At 40.3% G+C, this 24,703-nt stretch overlaps 2 protein-coding genes across 4 annotated transcripts in view; one reads left to right on the plus strand and one right to left on the minus strand.

The window, feature by feature from the left end:
* Positions 1-2,890: 2,890 nt before the first annotated feature.
* MPLKIP (M-phase specific PLK1 interacting protein) lies at positions 2,891-10,482 on the minus strand. Its single transcript, XM_075083705.1, has 2 exons — positions 8,802-10,482; positions 2,891-4,148 (listed from the first exon to the last, which is right to left on the minus strand). Exons 1-2 carry the CDS (start codon positions 9,162-9,164, stop codon positions 3,945-3,947), a joined length of 567 nt encoding a protein of 188 aa, XP_074939806.1. The 5' UTR covers positions 9,165-10,482; the 3' UTR covers positions 2,891-3,944.
* A 704-nt stretch (positions 10,483-11,186) lies between these two features.
* The window catches only part of SUGCT (succinyl-CoA:glutarate-CoA transferase), a 333,594-nt gene continuing 320,077 nt past the window's right edge, over positions 11,187-24,703 (plus strand). For 2 of the 3 annotated variants that reach the window (XM_075083703.1, XM_075083704.1), the window contains exons 1-6: positions 11,187-11,473; positions 15,468-15,519; positions 15,616-15,689; positions 19,076-19,161; positions 19,948-19,998; positions 24,031-24,151. In XM_075083703.1, coding sequence (XP_074939804.1) covers positions 11,287-11,473; positions 15,468-15,519; positions 15,616-15,689; positions 19,076-19,161; positions 19,948-19,998; positions 24,031-24,151 — 571 coding nt within the window. In that variant the 5' untranslated portion in view covers positions 11,187-11,286. The remainder of the gene's footprint in view (positions 11,474-15,467; positions 15,520-15,615; positions 15,690-19,075; positions 19,162-19,947; positions 19,999-24,030; positions 24,152-24,703) is intronic. The other variant, XM_075083702.1, reaches the window with a different exon arrangement.

A 24,703-nucleotide genomic window follows, 5' to 3' on the forward strand; every position in this document is an offset into this window, starting at 1 on the left:
GGTGCGAAGATTGGGGGAAAGGAGAACAAAGTCTTTACTCTTGAGAATTTAGGAAAATTTTGTAAAACCAAGTTTAATTCATTGCAAGACAGTCTTGGCTCATCTATAAAAGCACATGCATGAAATCGAATTCAGAGCAATTGCTAAACAGAACATTTTATTGCAGAGTTGGTAAAAAGCGCGGACAAATGGATGATACAATTTTCAAACAGTAATGTTAGATACTTACGTCTCTTGGTTGCATGAGTAAACCTTCTGACATCAGTGAGATTACTCACAAGCACAACTTCAAACCCAGACTATAAAAACTTTTCTTTAGAAGAGAGCCAAAAGCTCTTTGTAGACTTTCTATATAACGCATGTTTCAAATGCTCCCCCTTAGATGTTTAACATGTTTACATAAAGTGAAGAGCCATAAAGATATCCTTACCAGGAAAAGAAAACCAACCTGACTGCAAAAGTAGTTTCTCATTCTGTTGATCAGAAGCTTTTCCCCTGCAAAGTGTTCCCAGCTTTGACATTAGAAAAATGCTGCATCTCAATGCCTTATTGCCAATTCTAAAGATAAGTAGCTTGATACAAACTTTTTAAATCCTGTTTTAACTGAACTTTTAACATTCGAAATTGTTTTACAACTTCAGTGTAGAACAGTGTGTGCAAGTGCCAGGGAAGAATGAATATTCTGTATTATAAAGTCACAGCAAAAACCCAAACCTGAACCATCTCTGAAGTATTACAGTACAACTTGGGGTAACTTCCCACCCAGCATGTTGCCGTGTTACCCAGAATCGTACTCTGCTGATCTAAGCTATCTCACCATGATACGAGCACAATGTGGCAGCAATGCAGTTCGCTGTTAAACACAGTAGCAAACAGCAACTAATGAAATTAAGTTGTTGAAAGAAGAGAGTTAGTCATGTTATGCAACTCCTTTACAACAACTGAACGGAAGGTCAGACGGACTTGATGCACCAACACAATGCAAACAAAACAGAATGCAAAAGAAGTACATCAACCCAAACTTTTGAAAATTGAGCTAAATGACTTACCTTAAAGTCTAAGAAGTCTTTTTGCAGACACAAAAATGCCCATGTTCTTAGTGCGTTCATTACAGAAGAATCCCTTCCTTAACAAGGCACAGACACTATTTTGTTTCATGGGCTCATGAAGGAAGGATGTATTTCTACTGTACTTTTAATCATCAAATGCTATTTCCAGAGCCATACTGTTACTGTGAAGTGGCTTCATTAACAAATGAGGAAGTGATATATCCTATCTCCATTAGAAACATGTGGGGAAAGAGAATGTTTGCCATATGGGAAAAAGGAGAAAAATCGGTGAGGAAGTAAGTGTTTAAGCTTCCTGGATATCATAGCAAAAGAGGCAAAGCTTAATTTGGCTTTAAGCACATTATATTTATAGTTCTGAACGCGTGTTCATGCATTTTACAGATCTTCACCAATGACATTTTAAATTTTTACTGTAATTGCAGAATTTCTCCTAGAAGCCAGAAAGCTGAATAATTTTTAAGTTTTTGGTGCAGTATGATGAGGTCAGTAAGTTTAATACATCTACATTTTAATTCCTTGCTGATTCTTGCCCAAATTATTACAGTCTTTAGCAGTATGATGTACTTATACTTGTTGGGTCATATCCTGAAGTACACTGGAGCAGCAGCTTATCAGATGGCATTGTGGAAGGCCTGTATTGATTAAACAGTGCTTCAAGATTATTTCCCCAATTCTCTTTCTGGAACATTTACCTTCATTGATGTCTGACACCCAGTTCCAGGAGTTAACAGTTATTACCACAGGAGGCTGGCTTTGATCCCTGGGTAAACTGCAAAGCCGAAGCAGAAAAATGCATCTTTGCAACGTGCAAGGGCAGCTGATATTGGCTACTGTATAGGCAGTCCCACCTCTAACAGTCTCTCTTCTGTCATGAATCCTTTTCCTTTCCTTTCTCCTTTCTGAACCCAGTTTCTTCGCATGTCTAACCGGGAACAGGTCACACCTTTAGTCTCTTAAATAACATTGTAGCTGTTTCCCCAAGATCACCAAACATTGTGGAAAAGTAAACTGCTCTGAATGACAAAGGAAGGAGTAACAAGAAAGATGACTTTTTTTTTTTGTGAGCTTTACAGCACCTGACAACGCTAAAAAAAAAAAGAAAACCTTATACTTTGCTTTTCACAATGGCATTGATTAATTGATTTATAAATTCTAAAGACTATATACAACTTGTATCATCTCAGTTTTGCTGGGACGCATTACAGATAATGATACTGATAGCTGCCATTTAAGGCACAGTTTTGATTCTGGGATGAAGATTTAGCCATTCTTGCTATCTTCTTGGGGTAAGACACAAGTGGCATACTTCAGATTATGATCATAAAAGTGCAAGAGACTCAGCTAGCACATTTTGACATGTTAACCCCCTTCTGGTTTGAAGGCATTCCTGAAGGCAGTATTAAGCCAAGACATTTTATGCTGAAACAAATAAAGAAGTGTATAGTACTATTCTACCTCAGCAGAAGACAAGTAACTAAGAACGGTCTGATGTGATTCCCTGTGCTTTTCTACCTAACCATGCTTCAGGACTACAAAAATGTTTTCTGTGAAGTATGTAAGAAGCTTAAAACAAAACATACGTTTTGAAAACCGAACTAATGCTTTTATTTATTTTTAACTAAGTTTTCACCCTCAACCTACTGCTTAAAAGCCAAGATCAACGAACAAATAATGGTATGTTCAACAAAAATTTAGATATCTACTGCAGGTTTAACATGGCATGTTAGGAGCATGCCTGCACCTGGAACTATTTCTTATTTCTTCTAGATTACAATATTCACTACTGGATTTAAGAAAGGATCTTCCACATATAGACAATCTCTAAAAAAACCTCATTGTTTTTCCCTTCAGTATAAAAATACAGCATGCACACACACAAAACAAGACTCCTCTAAGCAAAGATGCCTACCATAGGTAAAAATAAAAAAAAAAATTAAAAAATTGAAAAGTCTTGTACAGATAAAAGAAAGACGTTATGCATGTACTCATGTCAACTGTGTAACACACTTTCATCCATTCTATGCTATTCTGACAGGTGGTTCCAGACAGTACATTTGCATTTATTTAATCTTGATGTTTTATGTGCTCCTTACACTTAAATTGCCACTGAACATACTTGTTACTATAATCCAGAAATGTCTACTTTTTTTTCAAATAAGATTTTTTTTTTAAATACAAAAACAAACGATCACAGAATTGTTTATGACTCAAGAGCTGGTTCAACAAATTAAACTTTCCAAAGACAATACATTTGTTTCCTGAGATGTCTAAAAGTCACGTTTCAACTTTAGGTTACACTACAGTTAACAAAAAATACTATGCACAAATCAGAGGTTAACTACAGCATACAAGCACATTTACAGAAGTCACCTAATTTCACTAGTACTCTTTGTGTTAATGTGTACACCTTAACAAAACTCCTAAAATAATTGTTATACATTACAAAACAAGGATTTACAAAACTTTATTTTATTTCCAAGTTACTTTGTTCTAAAAATGTTGAAACATAAAAAAATACCATTTACTAAAGGAGTTTACAATAAAAGGCTAACAATCTAGCATGGAAGAGGTAAATATATGGAAACCTGTTTTAACAGTCACAAATCAGTCGCTGGTGATTAAAGAACACTTTGTTCTTCAAAGCTGGTAGGCACTTCCACATAGCCAGAAATGTAAGTTTTCCTACCACTCCTTTTCCCTCCCATACATAAAAATACCCAATGCAATAAAAAAAAAAAGTAGGATAAAAGGGTGGTACATGTGATCAAATAAAAGCGTTATCTAAGGTCTTGATTATTGTTCATCTTGTGTAAATGGAAAGGTTTTGTCCCAAAGTTTTCCTGACAAGATGGAGTTATTTGGCTTTTAAAAGTGTTAGCTGAAATACCTCCCTTTTTTACCAGTATATGTTGTTTGCTCACTGCTGTATTGTTGGTTTATGTCTGTAACAGAAACTGGCTCTAGGCCAGCCCATGGGTCCTCAAGCATTGAAGGTCTGTAATAGTTTTCCACATCATTAGACACTCTTTTCTCTCTGCCATGCGCTGTACCAAATGGAGTAGATGTCCTGGGTGATCCCTTTGGAAGAAAACCATCAGGTAAAGAAACATTTAATAGACTAATTCAAACTAAAAAAAAAAAAAAGTTTCCTTCTAATGTAGCAGAGCTTTGAAGCTGATTATTAATGACAATTACTACTCCTCACCTGCATCTTCCTCAGAAAATACTGTTTTATAATTTTGAGTGATGATTTACCAGGATAAGAAAAAAAAAACCCAACCCATCAGTCTTCTCCAAAATATTTGTTTACGTCACTCTGACATGTAACTACAGACAAGCTCCTCATGTTCTTTGTCACGAGCTGCCTAAGTCAACACGTCTAACTCAAAAGCTGGACAACATAACAGGGAGTTAGAGGCTGAGGAAGAGCTGATAATGCTTATAAAAGCAGAAGTCAGATATTAAGCATTTCGAAATTGAACTCAGCATCGAATAAAGCAAAGAGCAACAAATTACTTGAAGAACTCACTGGGAAAAACACCCTGTTTTAGCCAAACTAGTGCTCTGGGATATTTGAGAACAGATGACTTACTTTGACAGTCACCAAAGACTTCTGGATGGTAATCAGCGATTAAGCAGATACTACATAAAAGAAAAACCTTTTGCACGGGGCTTTTGGTATTTGATTTTTTCTTTTAAAGATGAAAGACCACCACAATTGCTTCTACAGACCTGCTATGGGTCCGCAACTTAGAGAGCTATGACATAAATGAGATCACTATAACCTTTTTCTCCTGTCATCGTCCATCATCCATTGTTTTTTTCCTCAGATTCACTCTCCAAGAAAGTGAGGTTTTGTCTAAAGCTATAGTAATTTAATTTGTTTTAACCAAAGTTAAACAACCTATACTGCAGACACACAATAGTTAAGTTTCCAAACATGCCTGTTGCGTTCTGTATGATTAGAACATGATTCCTCCAGGCTGATTATCAACCTCTGATTTTATAAAGGAAGGTAAAAGCACTGATCAAGGGCTGCTCCCCCGCAACTTTTTGGGCCAGCAGTGATGGTATTTGAATTTGACTAATAAGCCCTATTAGCAAATCCATCATAGGAAACAATTTCTGGGTAAAACTGAGAAATGGTGCCACATAGTGAAGGCCTCTATGCTTAGCCAGAAGAGATTCCACTGAAAACTGCTTAGTCTCGAACCTGTTTCTGAAGATGTGCTGCAGCAGGAGCCTGCTTGTGTGGTCCCACTAAATGCTTTTCTAGAACTTCTAAAGCTTGACAGTAATGGATACACAACCAAACGTGGGAACATCCACGTCTTATTTACAGGGCACTTATTTCTACTGATTCATTGTAGTACAATTAGGTTATGCTGGTAAGATGATGATCTCAAAGTTGAAAAGTTATTAAATATTACTTTATTGTAGCAAAACCATGAGGGTAAGGTCAGAGAATCACCTCAGAATACAGTTAAAAACTTTTTAAGGGACAAGGAGTCTCCCAGAACAAGACTACAAGCACTACCAAAAGTGACATTTATGTCAAGCACTCACAATAAGTAGTAAAGCAGTAGTATACAGTGGATTAGATCTTCAAAATAAAGAAAAAAACCACCATGCTTAAAGGAGACCCTGTAGCTTTGACATTGTAAAACAGTGAGTGCGGAGTTTATTTAACGTTATGGCTTATCTGTAGCACTCAAAAGAAAGCTGAACTGACATAACGATCTGCAGTATCCAGTGGCAGAACAAAATAATTCAAGGCTCTTTTGGATGGATTTATTTTAGAATATTAAATTTTCTTACAATATAATGCAGGCCATCAGTAACACCGACATTTTTGTGTGTTTGAAATTTAGGAGATGTATTAATATGCAATACAAGATTGACAGCCTTCAACAAGTGTTAAATTTAAGCATGTAGATATTATGTTTTTAAATTTACAATAGTAGTCGTTATATGCTTTTCTCCCCCATTGAATTTTCTTTAGAAAAAAAAAATTAATAATAGGATTATTCATATTTTAGCCCTGTGGAAAAGGAGAACAGCCCTACCTGTGCAAGTGAAACCATTCTGTGCAAGAAAAAAAATGTTTGGTGCCAAAGACACCTTAAAAAAAAATATTTTATGATCACTGGCGTCAACAGGCTTTTCTCACTGAACTTTCCTTAATGAAACAGTGATTTAACAGTCTCAATACTTTTTTTTTCCCAGATAACAACTCACTCTCCACAGTAGAAAAAAAACCCATCTTTTGGTGCTATTCGTTAACATGGTACTGAATGGGGTAATATTTCCTTGAAAACGGGGACAGTCACTCCCTTTATCAGCTTCCTTCACCTGATGTAACTTTTGCTGCTGGCAGATGCATATAAATGCGGAAATCGTGATTATACATTTCAGAAGATTTTTTTTTTTTTTTTTTTTACTTTCTGTAATAATTTTAAACCCATCACCACTAACTAGCTACTGCTACTAGCCAGTTCACTAACTCCCGATGAGTGTAGAAAGGGAAACACTATCACAAAGTGAATTCTAAGAGGAGATATTCAAGTGATACAACAAACATACTTTCATAAAATTTAAAGCAGACAGATCTCTGTGGAAAAACCAAAAAGCTCTGGCCATATAAAGGTTAAGTCAGCCATTTCAGAAAAATCAAGCTTACTATGTTTAAGTTTTCCGTTCATGAAAGTCTGTGAGCACAAAATGAGCACAGAATACTAATAACATGTCATTAATAGAACACTAAAGTAAATATAAACTGTCTTTTGGATTTCCTGATGAGATTTTGAAGGGCCACTTAAGATTTTCGTTTCAAAGGTAACAGTAGCATCATAAATTTCAAAAGCACTGTTCTTTTAACAATAGCATCTACAGAAGAGAATAATCCACATACATCAGAAGAAATTTGATGTTTAGAACATACAAAAATCCCTCTACCTGGATCTACTCACGGCCTCATGGACCAAGATTCTTGTTGCCTGTGTCAAAGAAAATGGGGACTCGTGGTTTATGAGACTTCCTCCCTCTGTGATTGCCTCTATTGCCCTTTCAGGCAAAACAACTCATGTGCATACACATAGAAGTACACACATGCACATTACCTTAGTCCTAGGAAAAGCTACAGACATACGATGTCTTTCTAGTCTTAGAAAGCATCACCATCAGGTCAATGCGCCTAAACTACTCAGAAGGTCTGCAGAGGGAAAAGGGAGAAGGGAAAATGTTGTGACAATCTGTGACTGGATTCAAACGTGTACCTTCTTTATGGCAGGTTTCTTTCTTACGCTCAAGGATGGAGTGTACAAGACTGCTCCTGCCCACAGGTCCTGACATGAAACAGTTCTGACTAAAACTAGAGGCAAAAGGATTCCTGCATATTCTTCTGCTCAGGTGATTTAGGGCAGGCTTTTAAAAAACATTTAATTAAATATCCAAAGAGTGATCTTCTGAAGGGAAATGTCTAGATGTCAGTGACATAAACCGTCCCTCCAGCAGAAACCCCACATCCTTTGCCTTTTCAACAGACACAGAGGTTCAGCAATCTGTAGGCTTCTTCACTGGGAGAGCCTTTGCTGTTGTGTGAAGAAAAACTTACAAAGTTCAGAATGATCCCCTTCCACCAACAATAAGATTCTGGTAAGATAGTTATCTGCATTGTAAAAAAGTAACCCAAGACTATTTTGAATGGAAATGTGACTATGCAGTGCAGGCACATTAAGATTTTGCTAATGTCTATTAAGATTTGACTTCATTATTACACTTTAATCCTTGAAGTGTCAGTAAGAGCACCTGAAAATTTTACCATTATTTGTACTGTATATGTCATCTGTTACACTTTTAAGGTTTCTCTAATACTGCATAAAGCCAGCTATGTACATAAAGCTGGCCTCATCTCAAGAACTCCCATCCCTATCTGTGCTGCCAGTCACATGCCCAAACTAAACCATCTGAAAAAAACCATAACTCACAGAACCTGTTGTTGATAGCTCCCAAGAAAACTACTTCAGTTTATAAAGCTTTTGGTGCAAAACTTTAAAGAGTCTTTAAAATGGTACTTAATTATCCCAACTGATGGTCTCACTTCTGCTTAAAGGAATCTCAGCTTAATTCTCTTTAGAAGAGCACTACTTTTCTCTACTCACGTCCCTGAAAGCACTGTGTGTGCACAGGGCAGCTTCCATGATGTAAGACAGCACAGGCAAAGTAAAAGCTCACAGCGCTTCACCACTGTGTTAAAGAAAACTGATCAAAGGGAGGTACGTACAGGGGACAGAGGTGTTTGCTGCAGTTTTGGGTGGCGCTTAATTTTCTCTCTACCTTCACACGCCAGAGTATGTAAAGAAAGCAAGCTACGCTCTTGTGATTCTTTGCATCTTCACACCAGGCCTCGCCCAGGCCTGGGGCCCTCTTCCCTTTCCTGATCACACAGCTGCCTGAGCTGGGGTCTCTCCATCCTCTCTACTGGGGGGCAGACAGACAGATGTTGCCCGGTGTGGTGTAAGTGTCGCTCTCCCCTGAAAATCGTGGCGGAGGGAAAGGTCGCTGCGCCTCACCGCAAGCCCTCGGTGTGCTCGCCCCCGCGGGCTGAGGGCCTCGCTCAGCAGCACCAGCTCGCTCGCTCGCTCCCTCCCTCCGTCCGTCCGTCCGTCCGTCCCGCCCCCGCCCCGCCGTGCGGAGGCGCAGGCCTGTCTCCCTCACCGCCCTGCCCCATACCTGGTAGTGCCTCTGGAAGCCCCCGGGCGAGCGCTTGCGCTGCTGCTGCGGGTGCAGGGGAGCTCCGGCCGGGGATTTGCCGCCGTAGGGAGCCGGGTACCGGGGGCTGACGCTCTGCGGCCTGCGCGGGGTCTGCCCTCCCGGCGACGGGCTCCCGAACCGCCCGCCGCCGCCGTGGAAGCCGTGGTCTCGGGGCGAGTGGCCACCGCCGTAAGGCCCGGGCCGGTGGCCGTAGGGCGGCGTGTGGTGGGGGCTGCCGTAGCCCCGCGGGGAGGGGGGCACGGGGCCTCCGCCGGAGGGAGGGCTCCGGAAGCCGCCGCCCGCGTAGGGAGGCGTCGGGGGGCGGAAGCCCTGCCGGTACATGGCCCGGGCCGGCGAGGCGATGGCGGAGAGAAATAAAACCTGCGCAACGGCCTCCCCCAGCGGGCACCTCGCCGGGGCGATGTCGCTGCTGGTGTCGGATTTTTTTCTCTTCCCCCCTTTCCCCCACCAGGCGGACGGAAGGTTCCGGGCTCAGAGCGTTCCGGATCGGGGAAGGCGAGGCGTGGGACACCCGGCTCTCCCCGCACCGGCTGGCGGGGCCCGGCCCGGTTGGGCTCGGCAGCTGCAGGGAGCGGACAGACGGCCACGAGCTGCGCGGACACGTCTTCTCCCGGTGCCTGGAGAGCAGGTCCCCGCGGCGGCCGTCCGGCCGTCCGTCCTGCTGGGAGGCGGCTCGTCAGCCTTCAACAGCCATTTGTCACGCTGACCCTGAGGGAGTTGGTGCGTTCTCAGGCTGAAGAGGAATAATCTGAATTGAGGGAGTCTTAGAAGACGTGCAGCAGCTGTGCCTGTTAGCTGAAATCATAAGGCATAGGATAAACCCCGGTACCGGCGAGCTCCGTGCTTGCAAACTCCGTGTAGTTGTGAGCGCCCGCGGTACCACCGTTGGTAAAAATCATCAAAATCAACTGCTGCAAAGCAAAGCAAGTGCTTGCCTCGCATTGCACGGCACTTCAGATATTTGTATCTTATTGTACTTCTTTCTTGTGTAGTCTTTCAGTATATGAGCCTGCAAATACTACGTACGCTATCACAGTCCCAGCTGAAACCACATACAATGGCATATTTAATGGCAGGGTTTTTTTAAAATCAGTTTGAACTGTTGGCAATCCTTCAGTAGAGTGGTAGCTCAGGTGATGAGACCTACGCATACAAACTCATGGGAGAATGCTCTCTCAGAGGAGAACCTCATACTTAGCAACAGAAACTCAGTTTAACTATCTTATTTACTAGCATTCCTCCTCCATTCTCAGGTATATTAATGCAAATCCTCAACAGCTCAGTACAAAATAGTAAAGATTGAGTTGGGGTTTTTTTCCAGATATCCGTCAGTGCAACAAAGCACTACTCAGTTTTAAGACGTTGCAAGATCCGAAAGTTAAAAACGGCTTTCAGAACAGCAGTGAACAAAAAGCTAGACAATGAAGTAAGCAGAATGTTTCTATGCTTTGGATACCAGCCTTGCTTTTCTTTGGCTTTAAACAGTTGTTGGGTGGTGGTTTTGGTTTTTTTTTTGTTGGCATGCAACGCTTCTTAAGCCTGTGCTGTTTGTAATGCTCATTTTCAAGCAGTCAGAAGTTTCAGCTGTTCTTGAGGTGCAGTTGTTGCCTTACCCTCACAGCATAGAAATAAATGCTGAACCCCCGCGGAGGCTTTTTTTATCCTATTACAGAGCAAGAAAACACCATGGTGTTCTGGTAACAAGCCTTGCACTCTGTCCTAACACAAACTAAAAATATTCTGAAAGTACTTAGCTCAAAAAAGAACTGCTTGATGGCCAATCCAAGCTAACCCTTCCATACCTACGTCCAACTGAAGATAAAGCTTGCAGAGTAAGTAATGTCGCACCTTGATGAAGCCAAACAGAGATAAAGGACCTCGTGCTCGTGAGAGGATTTAATGGCGCCCAGTACAGCTGCCTACCTTGTAAGCACAGAAAACTATTACGGGGATATTTTACTCTTATTCCACCTTAGCGATGTTGTATGTCACGGTCTGTACATCAGACTGGAAGTACAAGTTTCTAGCCATCAACCGTTTGGTTTGCCCAGAAATTAGATGTCGCAGCAAAAAAGGGAAAAACTTCGTCTATTTCGTATAAACACTGCGGTTTTTACACAGGAACTGGAATTACCGCCGCGACGTATGCGAGACACCTCCCTATTATATAAAGTCCAGCCACCTGCGTCCTTTAGACTAAGAAAAGGAGAAGATACACCCCTTCTACCCGGGAGCGCTCCGTACCGGCGCCGAGGGACCCCGCCGCCGGCGGAGGACCGCGGCCAACAGCGGGAAGGGCCGCGCCTGCGCACCGCCCCAACCCGGGAACAATTTAACGCTCCTCCCGTGTGCGGGAGAGGGAAAGGGGCGGCGGCGGGCGGCGCTTGCGCCGTGGGGCTGAGCGGGCACCTTTTGGCGGCGCTTCGAGCGGTGGCGCGGGGAGATGCTGCGCGGCGGGATGGCAAGAAGGAGCTGGCGCTGGGGCGGCGGGTTGTGGAGGGTCCCGTTCCTTGCGGCCGCCGCCTCCGGTGGCGGTGTCGCCTCGCCGCGCTGCTCCGCAGCCCGGAGCGCCGCCTCCGCCTCGCCTGGCAACGGTGGCGGGGTGCGGAGTGGGGGCGCTCCCCCGGCAGGTAGCCGTGCCGTGCTGCGCCGCGCCTTCCTCCTCCTCAGCCTCCCCTCCATCTGCCCGTTAAACTCCGCCGGGGTTCAGAGGGAGCGGCTCGGGCAGGGGTCGGAGCCCCTTTGGGGGGGCGGGCGGGACGCTCAACACCTGAGGGAGGCTTCTGCCGCCGCCGCCCCTCGGCAGCGCCGCGTCCGGCCCTCTCCTGTGAGGGGGAGAACGGGGCGCATCGTGCCGGGAGCGGAGCTTGCTGCCGCCCTTGCCCCGTCCCCCTGCCCCGGCGCGGCGGGGCCTTCGGCGCCAGGGCGGGATGGTGGGGCTGGGGTGGGGGGTGGCCAACGGCGGGGGTCGCCGGGCGGCCGCGCTTGTGTGGCCTCGGTCCCTGCTCCGCTCCCTGCCGGGCTGCGGGCTGTGCCGAGGGTGCCCGGGGCTGGACTTTGCACAGCGGCCGAGCCCCGGCGGGAGCGGGTCAGCTCCCCCGGCAGCTTCGGCTGGTGGGGCGGCGGGGAAGGTGCCTGCTGCCCGCTTCTAGGCCTGATTCTTCAAAGGCTGCAAAACTCTAACTTCATTCAGTCGCTTGTTTGTTTGCTTTATAGTGAAGAAAAATAAAACCAAGCTGCAACACAGTAATTTTCCTCTGGCTTTCCGCTTTCTGTCTTACTTAATAACATAGAAAATTACTTAACAATTGCATTGATTGCATTAGAATTGGAGCAAATTTGGAGTTCCCTTTCCCAACATGAACATGCTGAGCCTGTCCCTGGTTGGAGTGTACCTATTGATATTGAATTAATCCACGGTGGTGATGGACTTGATCGTAACTTGCTGCATGTGTAAATTAAAACAAATTGGTCGTGCAACCAAAGCAGAGACAATAGACTTTTGGAGTGATGTCATCTGCAATTGGATGTAATTGGGATGGAATCTGTTTATCTACTGTTAACTTGCTCTGGCATTAAAAATATTAAGTGTACTAATCAGTTCTTTGTGCCCTCTTCTGCCACTGTACAAGTTTAAAGGAAAGCTTTTTTTTTTTGGAGAATATGACATGAAAATTACATTTCTGTTCTGTAGAACGATCTCTGTTGGTTGCTTACTCGTTACATTAGGCCAACCTTGGGACAACCTACTGAGCTTAACTAAACAGTTTAAATCATATTGAGAGTGAATGGATTGATTTATTTTTCATCAAAGTTATTTATAAAAGGTACATATGACTGTCTAATTTACAGTAACTTCAAGCATCGTGGGAATAAAGAGTTTGCAAATAGGATATAGCTAGAGCTGGGAGCATGGATTTTTCTTTCAATCACCAAGTCACTGGAAAAAATAAAAGCAAAAATAGAAGATGTGAGCTTGCATTTTAGAGAATTTGGACTAGTGAGCCAGAATTCCAACCAAAAACACTCTGCAGGAAAAGTAAATTTGGGTATGTGCCTGATAGGAATCTAGCAAGGAGAGGGGAAAAAACACCCAAACAAACCAAGAGATGCTTCTGGTCAACACTGATCAATTCTGATCTCTTCTGCTGTTTGTAGTATGGTCTTGTTTCTTTTTGTACCTGCAGTAAGGGGTTGGTAGCACTCTGGTACTCGGGATCAGTGTGCCAGAACTGCTGTTTCCCTGATGGTCAAAAGGCTTTCTGTTGAAAGCTTCAGCAAATTAGTGCCTTGCTGGAATGCAAGTTTAGGTCCTGTATGTTTCCTTTGTGAATATTTGCCCTCTTCTAGTTTGAAGATACGAACAGGTCTATTTTTTTTCCACAGATTTTCAAAAGCTTGCTTTTGATCGCTCTTGTATTTCCTTATTATTGTGGACATTGGTGTTATTTACCAGCATTAAAAGATAGTCACAATGGTCTGTTGGTCTCTGAAACAACAATTGTACTTTCTTGTTCTGTTCCAACTATTAGAAGAGTCCTAATCCCTGAATGGAGTGTTAGAGGTTACAATAATTCATCAGTCTTAGTTATGCATAAATGCATATTTATGGACTAAACTTAACACTTTATAGGCTTCTTTGAGAAATATCTTTATGGATTCCTGCAATTCAGTTAGCCACTGATAGAGGACCTGTTGGCTCTGAAAGGCTGCTGTTCTGGTAGTGTATCTGTGAGAAACCAAAGTAACGCTAAATGCTGGCTCAGGAGCAGAATAAGTGAGCCACAGAGTAAGAGTGCAGCATTAAAAGGTGTGGAAAGAATAGAGGAAGGTGGACCCTTTTTGTTAACTAAAATGATTTTTATTTTTTTTTTTTTAGGGAGCTGTGCTCTTCAGTAAAGCTGTTGTTTACTTATTTTCTCTAAACAGGGAGTAATGCCATTGTGAAGCAAATGGTGCACTTAGTTCCCTAACAGACAAGCCTATGCTTAGGTGTTTGCTCAGCTAGAGCCGACTTGGTAAAACTGAAGTTACGCTGGAGGGTCTGTGGTGTTTACCTGACACTAGCACAAGTAGTTTGCAACATCTGGAACTCTCACTGAGGTGCGCAGCACTGAAGAGAGGGGCCAGCCTGAGTTTTCCTAAAGGTTTTGAAATGTGCCAAATATGTGGCCACTTCTAGATAAGCATGTTTTCAACATGCTGCTTGGTCTGCACGTTGTATTAAAAACCAAAACCCATTAAACTCAAATCCCTTGGGAGTGATTGAGGGTAATAATTGAGGCAAATGTCTTTAAGATGAGGAATGGATGCAAGTGTTCTTACTGAGAGCAGTACAATGAATGAAAACATTTTAGCAGAAGCCCTGAATTCCCAATGCTGCTTCATATCTCTGTAGCTTTTTAATTATATATATACACCTCTATATTCATGTCCTCTTTACCATATATACATTAAGGTAGAAGGGAGAGTTTTGGGGTGACTGAAGGGTGGCTCAGGTCTGATGGAGGGAGTGTGGAACAGGTGACACAGGCATTCACTGCTGCATGACTTGGGAAATGCACCACACTGCCCTGCACGCTTTGAGGGACTGTGCTTCTCTTCTCCTTCCTGTTCTGTAAGGAAGTCTATGCTTGAATTAATTGGTTTTTTTGTAGGTTCCACCCCTCACCCCCAAATGTTTTGCATCTTTCTGTTACCTGGACAAACACAAAAAGATGCTTACCACAAATCAGTACTGTGTAATTTTGTGGTGTTATTGGCCAGGTGCTGCGTGGATTGTTTTTTTGGGTGTGGTATAAGACCACCTTCCAAATAATAATGAAATTACTATCCATACGGTGTGATGAAGTGTTTGCATCCCCAGCCTGTAATTAAAGACACTGGGTTAGCAGAAGATAACCCAAAGTCACCCAAGAGATAGTTGGCAAACCTGTGGTCTAGACTATGAGATTGCTTGCTCCACCTGTGACCCTTGTTGCTGCTGCTGTTGTTTCTTAGGAGTAGTCAAGTTGGAAAGGGTGAGGGAAAGGAGGAAAGCATTGTGATTTCCTAGTAGTTATGTTGCATGTAAAACTGCTGTTGAAAATTAAATATAGAGTGAGTATTTCCTTGGTTCATATAGTCTGTCTTCAGTTTTATAACCTCTTTTTTGAAATGCAGATATTCTCTTTGTTTTTTTTTTCCTCTGTGTGTGATGCAAGTACACAGGTTACATGGGTCAAAACACTTTGAGAATACTGTGGTTCACATTGGTCTGCTACCCGTTAGTTTTAGCTTGTGTCATTCTTTCTTTAGATTAGTCTTTAAAAGCTATATGAGTGTTTGTGGAAGGCACATATAAAAATATCTCTAACAAGTAGCTTTCTTCTAGAATTGCTAGGTGTTTAGGATAGGTCCTGCAATGTTCACCATAAGGTTTTCCAACTTTGAAAGTGGTTACTAATGTCATATACTCCTAACATCCTACCTGTGCAGAAAGCTTTATTATCCTTTATTTGGGGAGGGAGATGAGGGAGGGTGATGGGAGAGTGTAATAAAAACGCTGTTTCAGACTACTAATGAGAAAAATATCTTACCAAAAAGTAATTCAAGAGTAAGTTACTGTTTTCTGTTTCTTGTCAGGTGCTAGTAATATAAAGCCATTGGATGGTGTGAAAATTCTTGATTTAACAAGGTGTGTGTTTCATCTTTAATTTGGCACAGTCTGTCCAGATGCAAATATTCTGATAGGAAAAACTAAGACGACAATATTTTTTTTTTAATATTACAGGGTGCTTGCAGGGCCCTTTGCCACAATGAATTTAGGAGATCTAGGGGCTGAAGTTATCAAAGTGGAAAGACCAGGTAAGATTTCTGTTTATCTATTTTAGATATAAGAAGAATGTGGAGTAGTTTAACAAAAAATTGTTCATATATTTTAAGTAACACATGACTAAGAATGCAAGATGGAAAAGTTGTGAAAATATTAGAAAGACAATACTATGTTTATTTGGTGATGGTGTGTTTTTGGTGACAGTGTGTGTATGGTATTGTGCTAAGAAATAATTGTGTACCTATTTGTATATTTTTCCTGAGCTGGTAGTTTTCACGTTTCGGGGACATTTTGCATCCTTGTACTATTTCTGGGATGGTAGAGAACTAGTTATTAGTAGGTTTGCTTACACATGTATGATGTGTTTGCTGTAAGCTTAACACTGTGCTCCATGTATGTGAGTTTTGATCAGAAGTGGTCTCTGTTTAGAAAAGAGTGTGAGAAGGTTGAAGTTTTAAGGTAATGTACTTTTTTCAGGTATTAATGTACAAAACAGTACTGAGTCATCACTTACCAAAGTGCCTTATTCCATCGCTTGAAACGAAATTGATTTTGTTTGAGTTGTTTGGACTTCACTTAGATTTAAATTGAGCTTGTGAATGCTTCAATTCATGGTGGTTTTTTTGTAACGTGGTGAGAGAGTTAAAACAGGGTTTTTAAATGTAGTGTTTGACATGAGAAATTTGACAAACATACAAATCCCTCCAGCAATTAGTTACAGAAGAATTATGAAAAAGGTGTTTTTCCTATTTGGGAATTCAGAATCTTCAGCTCAGTTCCCTCTGAGCCAAAATGTCTTAGGTAATTTTAAATAGGAATAATCTTACTCCTCAGGATTAGAATACTGATAAAATGACAGGCATTTTAATTTTGGAAGCAGAAACCCCACCTTCTATTTTCATTTTTCTTATTACAAGGAAGAAAGGTAACATGAGCATTTAAAATATGCATGCTGGTTTTAGCACTGCTTATGTGTAATATTTTATAGATCTAGTGGGATTGGCAAACAGAGTATAAAGTGACTTGGCATAATATATCAACTTTCTTGTGAAGGTAACTTCAATATTGCAGTACAGTCTCAGGCTGTTAATGAAAAATTACCTTGTCAGAGAAATCTTTCTTTGGAATTGTGCAAAGTAAACAAAAGTTGTTTTCTGCATGAGGCAGTTGTATCTTTAAAGTCCAGGATCTGATATTCCTGTATAGGTGGAGATGGGATTTCACTGGAAAAGGGAGATTTCTGAATTTGCATGAAAATCTTGGTACTAGTGCTGAAACTGTCTGAGGTTAATGAGGTTTGAGTGTGTGTTTTCAGATGCAGAAACTTGTGTAGCTCCTTCTGAGTATGAGTGGACTCTGGGTAATTAGCTTAATAAATCAAATGTATTTATTTTTGTGTGTTTCAGCTTAACACAATTGGCTTTTTTTTTTTCCACTCAGCACATGCACTTCTTATTCAAAGAGTTGTTGAGGATTGGGTAATGGTAAAAAATGCTTCATTCTTATGGAATAACTATACTTAGTTTGTAAGACCATACAAGAAGAATAACAAATTGAATGGCATTCAGTTCTTTTTTTAGAAATGTTCCCTGCATTTGGCTTTGTTTTATGCATCATTACGCATTTGAGGCATGTAAACTCTCTTTTGATATTACTAGTTTTGAAAAGAACTGGTGAAGATAATTACACATTTAAGATACTAAAACATATTATATTCCCTATATTTTATTTTAAATAGGGAATATTGAATGTTTGAATATCTAACAAAACACAATGTCTAACAACAATTTTGTCACATCAACGTATGGGTCATCCTTAATCACTCACCATTGTTTCAAATATTTTCAATTTTGTGACAGGGCAGAAGCTGTATCAATTTTGTACTGTCAGGTGAGACTCACAGTGGTATTATTCCAAGTGTCTAGGTAGTAGGAAAGGATCAATGTCAGCGATTCAGTATGAAGTAGCACTTTTGGAGATTTGCATTATAGCTTATAGGGCTTTGTTTTGTGATTGAAGGAGAAGGACAGCTTGACAATTCTGAATTCCAAACATTTTAGAATGTAAGTAATTGGCTCTTTCTGTGAGAGGATGTCTACTTTCACAGGAGTATTAATCCATAAAGAATAGTAGCCACATTAGTGTCCTACAGGGAAGATATTACTGAAATGTTTTGTTTTCAATGGCTTGAAGTTGTAACGTACAGAAAAGAGATTCCCTCCCCGCCATCTTCCTGCTTGAACCAAAATAGTTCTTTGAGATTCTGAACAGTACAAATGTTGATGAGTAATTTATATGTTTATATAACTTCTATCAAAGTTGATCTTAAATGGCTCTAGGTTTTGTTACCATAGTGTATAGCGTAATTGTGACAGTGGCTGTATTTTCTAAGGCCAAAGGTCTTTCAGCTTGTTTCTATATCTATGCTAGTATCAAGGAGTCTTCTGTGTTGACTCACTAAGGAAAGTTTTCACTCATGTGAAGTTAACAAGTAGATAAATTCTAAATATCAAAAATAGGTACAGGAACATGCATGCTTGCTAGCACTCAGGATGATGATTATAGCTGAATTTAAATTTAGCTTTAATTCTAATTAAAAGAGGTTGCCAGTCTTAGTTTTAATTCTAATTAAAAGAGATTGCCAGTCTTTGTGACATTTAAGAAAGGTTTAAAATTTGAAATTAAGCATAAATGATGTCAGTGCCTGCAGCAGCTTTAATGCCATCATGTCTTTCTCTAAGGCAAGAGCCTTCTGGAAGGGCTGGAGGTGGGGGATTGCACCAGCGATACCAAGTGCTTCTTTTTGTTGGTGTTCCAGCAGTGTGCAGCTTAACAAGTTGTTGCTGATCAGTGGTATCTTGATGTTGTGTCCAGATTGTTTCAGGAATAGCTTAATGACCATGTACACAGTGTGTCTTGGTGTGCAGGTCAAGAGCTTCGGCTAAATTCTTCCAGATTGCCTATAAGAATGGTATTGTAGCTCTGCTTTAAGTTAAAAACCAAAACAAACCAAACCCCCCAAACCACAAAAACCCAATCCTACCCTCAAAAGAAACCCAAAACAACAAACCTCAATCAAAAATCCCCCAAAAACCCAAACCTAAAATACAGCAAAAACCCACAACCCCAAAACTAACCCACAGACAAAACCAGCCAAAAAAACCATGAATACATTGGTGGTATGTGGCTCTATATTAATATTTTAAAGCCTAAAAGTAATTCCACCACTAGCAAATACTATGTTCACTTGCTTAATCATGTCCACTTTTCAGTATTTTTTTACATAAATATCCTAAAATAAATAGACTAATTTTTGTCCTGCCTGCTAGATGAAGCTTAGGTTGTTTAAATATGATGTTTTTATTTCTTGGCAGTGTGATATTGAACAACTATGAAAATGCGATGGTATTTCTTTTAGGAGCTGGTGATGATACAAGAGCCTGGGGCCCACCTTTTGCTGGAACAGAAAGTGTTTATTTTCTCAGTGTCAATAGAAACAAAAAGGTATATGGAGTGCAGTATTGAACATTAATCTATGTTTTCTGTAATCGCAACTGAAGACAATACTTCTTTGTTTGATTCTTAACATATATAATGGAGCAATAGTTACAATGGCCTTAAGTTATGAGGAATAAATTTCAGGAGAAAAAAGAGCTTTTTAGAACAAAAAAGGCAGCAAATCTCTGGTATGGTGCTGTTGTCAGCTGAGGCAAATTCAGAAAGCAAGAGTGGTCCTGCTAGTCCTCAGTTGCTGGTGCAAATTGAAAATGAACCCTGCTGAAAGTAAGGGTTATTTTATTTGATGGATCGTTTTTTTCAAGGGTACCATCTCAGCTGACCTGCATCAGCAGGAGCTGGAGGAGAGAGGCATCATACTGTAGTTAGGTTGGCTAAAGGAAGCTTGTGAAGCTTCAGGATTAAGATGAAGTTTCGTGACATGCCTGTGCTGTTTAATGGCTTGTTGCCATTGAAACAAAGTGGTTCTCGTGTCCCCATGTGTACTTGCAGTAGTAGGTCCTGTGCAAACAGGCAGTGAACAGACTGCAGTGCAGCTCCTAGCTGAACATACGTCAGGCTTGTTTTGGTGCTTGTCTGATCTATTGGTGAAACAGCGCAGCTTGCTTTACCAACAGAATTTTTTTTTTGCGGGGGGAGGCGGTGTGTGTGTTAAAATTTACTTACTTGATTTAGCTGTAGTATGAAACTTGACTGTTGGTTATGTTTAGAAGTGGCTGATAATCACCAGAACAGCTTTCACATAAATTACTGTTGTAATTTTTTTATCCCCAGAGTATAGCTATTAACATGAAGGATTCAAAAGGAGCAAAGCTGATCAGAGAGGTAAGTTTTGATAGCATGCAAACTGTGCCTATTTTGTACTGTTTTGATCCTGAGCGATAAAGAATAAACTCTGCATTTCAAGTATTAATTTGATACATGATTATTAAAAATGTGTGTGTGCAGTAAATTTGTTAAATTACAGTATATAGCCTCTGTACTCTGTGCTTTGGACTCAGAGTTTGGTGTAATTGCTAATGATTTTAGGTATAAAATTTACATGAAAATGTCATCAGAAGCTTCAGATGAAATATTGTGAGGAAAAGGTGTAATGGCCTAGCATTTTCCTTTTACTGTTGCTGCATTTGATCTTGCTGTACTACTTCATTAGAAAGATTTAAGACTGATCTGATTAAGTCAGTGAGCAGTTTGCAAAGAGGAGATACTGGGCTCCAGTATTTGCAGGTTTTTGAATGTTACAGTGTATTCATGACTTCAGTTGCTCTGCATCTTTCTAAGAAATACTGTCCTGTAGATCAAACTTAGTATTTTTTTTTTTTCAGTATTTGAGTTCAGAAGGTAAAGGTCATTTAAGGGTGATCCATTTTTCCATTGAAAAATTACTAAAAGCATCATATTTCACATTCTGTGAAACTTGTGCTTCATTATCCCTTTTTTTAAATAGAGAAATGTAAGACCTGCTACTTCCTAGTGCTGTGTTTTTAGCCCTGCAGTACTAACACATCTAAGAGGGTGAGCTGGCTTCTGTTACTGCTTGTTTCAGTATCAGTTTCAATGACTTTTTCACAGCGAGACTGTATGTGTCCTGCCATAAGTGGAATTTGTCTGGTAGTATTTTTTTGAGGGGGGAATATTGAATGAAATGGAAATACGTTGTCTGATATTTTTGACCTTTTTTCCTCCCTGTCAGCTATGTGAAAGATACTTCATACGGAAATCTTTGGAGCTTACAAGCCAAGGATTCTGCAGTGCCTTTTCTCTTTGCAGAACAGAACCATTTATTGTTGATTTGTTATGAAGCCATATGTTTATCTTCTAAAGGTTTTGGAAACAGACAGTGTTTGTTCTTGTCTTCCTTCCTAATGCATTTGGCTCGCTGTTAACTGCCTTTCAAATATTTGTGTGTCTTCCTGAGTGAAAATTATTTTTTGTCTTTGGTGATGGTATGCGCTCACGTCCTTTTGTTGTAATATGGCTCAGTATCTCTTTAGAACACTATTCTGCAGTTATTGTCAGAAGCTCATTTTAAGAACCTTGAGGATACCTTTCTCCTGAGTATTATCTAGCCTTAACTAATTGACTTTTCTACTTATTTATGAAGAACTTGTGAGAATTCAGTTGGCTGGGAGCTGCTGGCTCACCTTCCCTTCCATTGCCTTTAGCTGATAGGTCAGTGTGTCTTATGCATGCTCTCTCACTTGATAAAGCAAACTATTCACACATATACACGTGTGTGTGTATATATGTTTATATGCATGTGTATGCACATTCTCCTTTGTGTGGAGTTTTTGTACACCCCCAAGCCCCCCCCCCCCCCCCCAAAAAAAAAAAAAAAACAAGAAACAAAAACCAAAAAACAACCCACCACAAAAAAAACCCCACACAAAAATTCCAAAAGGTATTAATAGTTTGCTTTATCAAGTTAGTAACATCATTATTTGTTTGCATTATTCAATTTAATAACTACTTTGGCATGCATGATGCCTTCTTTTCTTTCCTGAGGCATAGATGTTGAATATATAAGTCCTATCTGGAATACATAGTATTCCAACTCAAGTCTGTGTTGTATTGCTCTGTTGTTAGAGGTTAAAATACAAATTATATGTTCAGAGGACTTGTAGGACATGAAGTGTGAAATTTCAGTTGGCAGTGGACTTAGAACCCCATTTAGACTGCAAATCCCTTTGGATCAGAGTCTGAATCCAGTTCTCCACAATGGCAGAGCCCTGGGTACCTATGCTTGGCTCAGTGAGTATACAGAGACTGCTGCCTTTATGCATTAAAGACTATTTCCAAGTGTCATGAAAACGTTAGTCGCACAGCTGACACAGCGCTTGTAGGATGTCTTGAAAATTTATGTTAATTTCTCTCTGAGAATATATACACTGCTGAGCTGGGCCCAAGTCATTGTATCCTTGCTTAGCACTGTTGTCACCCCAGGTATGTTGCCAAGTCCAGAAGTATGGTGCTTTTGATATTACAGTCCTGTATGTCACACTTCCTTCCTCAGTGGCTTGCAGATGATGATGTTTCTTCAGTATGAGATGGACAACAACTCTCAAACCATTTTAGCCCATACAATCCCTGTAAATTGGGTAGATTATAAAATCCCGGTGAAATCAATACACAAATTGTAACTGATTTTGTCTCTTGAATGAATTAAGCTAAGGGTGTGGTATTACCAGTTTGAAAAGTATTTATGTATGTACTCTGAAGGATTTAAAGAGAAAATAAAAACCCCCTTGGCTTTACTTTTCACGTTATTAAAGAGCAAATAGCTTGCCCCTGTTGTGTTCCCTTTACCTTACTTTGCTGGCTTGATCTGCTGTCCCGCACAGAGGATTGGGACACCGTAGATCTGTCTGAGCTAATTCTGTTTTTACTAGCAAATGCTTTAGCTCTGTGGAAACTTGGATGATCCTGAGAACGTTCTAGTGAAAAATGTCTATTTTTTAATAACTTCCTTGAAGTTATGTTCCTTTCACTTCTACAGAATCATGAATTAACAAACCAGCCAGCCGTACACATTGAAACCCAGCAATGCTTATTAAGAATCTAGAGACAGTTTCTCATTTTACTGTGGTCCTACAGGTTCTTGACATAGTCACTTCAAAAATACTTCATAACGTATTTTAAAATGCACCTTTACTGTATGCTGAGCTTAGTGTCTGTACATGTTACTAATGTCTCTTCTGTTCATCCAGTTAAACCATTCCTGAGTTGTGTGCTGCCTTGTTTTTTAGCTTTCCTGTTAAATACTTGCTGGCCTGGCAGCTTCTTTGGCCTTAAATTCAGCTGAACAGCCTACATGCTAGAAGAAAAATGCTTGTGATTGCTGTTATGATGATGCTAGTTTATAGAAGGTGGTCTAAATACTGAATGTATTAATCAGACAGTAACATGGTAGTTTCAGAGAATGTGACTCTCATCAGCTGCACATAGCATTAAGAAACCAAATGTTTTAGGTTATGCTAAAAATGTGTGCACAAATGTGTGTACCTGTCAGGGAACAGTTTCTTTAATTCCTGGGGGGGGGGGTGGGGGTGGGGGGGTGGGTGTGGAACCTAACCAAGCAAAAAATCTACAAGGCATACATCTTTCTTGTAACATGTAGTTCTCCTGCTTCAGAAGTTCTTAATTAGTATAAGTCTTATTGAAACATGTGTATCTATTTATAACTTTAATGGCCTTGAAATTACATTTTTTTTCTTATAAAAGTTATATGTTAATCTTTAACTTCAGTAGATTTTTTGGACTGGTTCATTCATTTAGATGTGATGGAGAAAGACATGTTGCAGAGCTTGACAGCACTATTCTAACTGAGGTGGCTTTAAGATGTTAATTTTAACCCAATAAAATTTTTGGGCTCCCTATTCTGCTTCTACATACAGGAAGTGAGATATATGGACTCTGTAACAGTAATTGTAATCAATGATTTTAAAATGAAAAACAATTTATAAAATTATTTCTAAGGTAGAGAAAGTACGAAGGGTAAAGATGCATTCTTTCTCCCACCTTTTTCTCAAGCTAAGTGCAGGTATAAAAGTTTTCAGAGCAATCATCACCATCACCAAGTCTTGGGAAATTGATGTGATACTGATAATATATTATGGTTTTGTTTAGTTGCTTTGGGATTTTCGCAGTTTTTCTAGCTACACAGCATCTCTAATGTAGTTTGCACAGATGTACAGTCTAACAGGTTGAAAAATATCTCAGTAGATTTTTAAGCTTCATTTTGTCAGGAAGACTGGAAACATTTTGATTAGTGAGATTTTTAAATTAAGTTACATGAGGAATATACTGAGCTTTTGGAAGCTTGTTAACAAATCTTATTCATCCTTTTCTTTTCTAAAGCTTGCAGCAGTGTCTGATGTTTTTGTGGAAAACTACGTCCCTGGGAAACTGGCTGAAATGGGTCTAGGTTATGAAGACATTAAAAAGATTGCTCCTCACATAGTGTACTGTTCAATAACAGGTATTTTAATTTCAATTACTTGTGTTCATTATTTCCTTCATTCCAGTCAACTTGTTATAAAAGCCCTGCGGTTATATAGAAGTATATTATTTTAATGCCAGTTAAGATAGATTGAAAGACTAAGTGAGTTTGACTGTTCAATTCAAAAACAGGTATAGAAAAATTGGGAGGTAGCAACCATGTCAATAGCGTATAAATTGTTCAACAGTGGCATTACCCTGCCAGCCTGGCATGTTCTTATTGACTTCAAAGGAGCCAGGATTGGATGGGCTCCTTGGATTTTGCTTTGAACTAGGCAAAAACTCAGTGGTGGGGTGGGTTCCCACCCCGCCCCCAACAGTTTTACTGTACCATTTTGCATATTGCAGCTTTCAAATCTGGTAATCACAGTGTTATTTACTGCCCTAAAGCATATCTCTCTTCAGATATGCTTCAGATATGTTCATGGAAGTTTTACGTTACTTTACTACAGTCTTGCCTGTTAACTGAAAAGGTAGGAGAGTTGCAGGTACTTTATAATGCTGGGAAGAATGAAAAGAAAGCAGACATATG

The sequence above is a fragment of the Phalacrocorax aristotelis genome, chromosome 2, assembly GCF_949628215.1.
Source record: "Phalacrocorax aristotelis chromosome 2, bGulAri2.1, whole genome shotgun sequence".
Lineage (NCBI taxonomy): Eukaryota > Metazoa > Chordata > Aves > Suliformes > Phalacrocoracidae > Phalacrocorax > Phalacrocorax aristotelis.

Bases quoted from the DNA above. Each gene is read 5' to 3' on its own strand.
- MPLKIP (XM_075083705.1), bottom strand. From the start codon at position 9,164: ATGTACCGGCAGGGCTTCCGCCCCCCGACGCCTCCCTACGCGGGCGGC. The intron at 4,149-8,801 runs GTATGGGGCAGG...TTTCTTCCAAAG, and splicing joins GCTTCCAGAGGCACTACCAG to GGATCACCCAGGACATCTAC.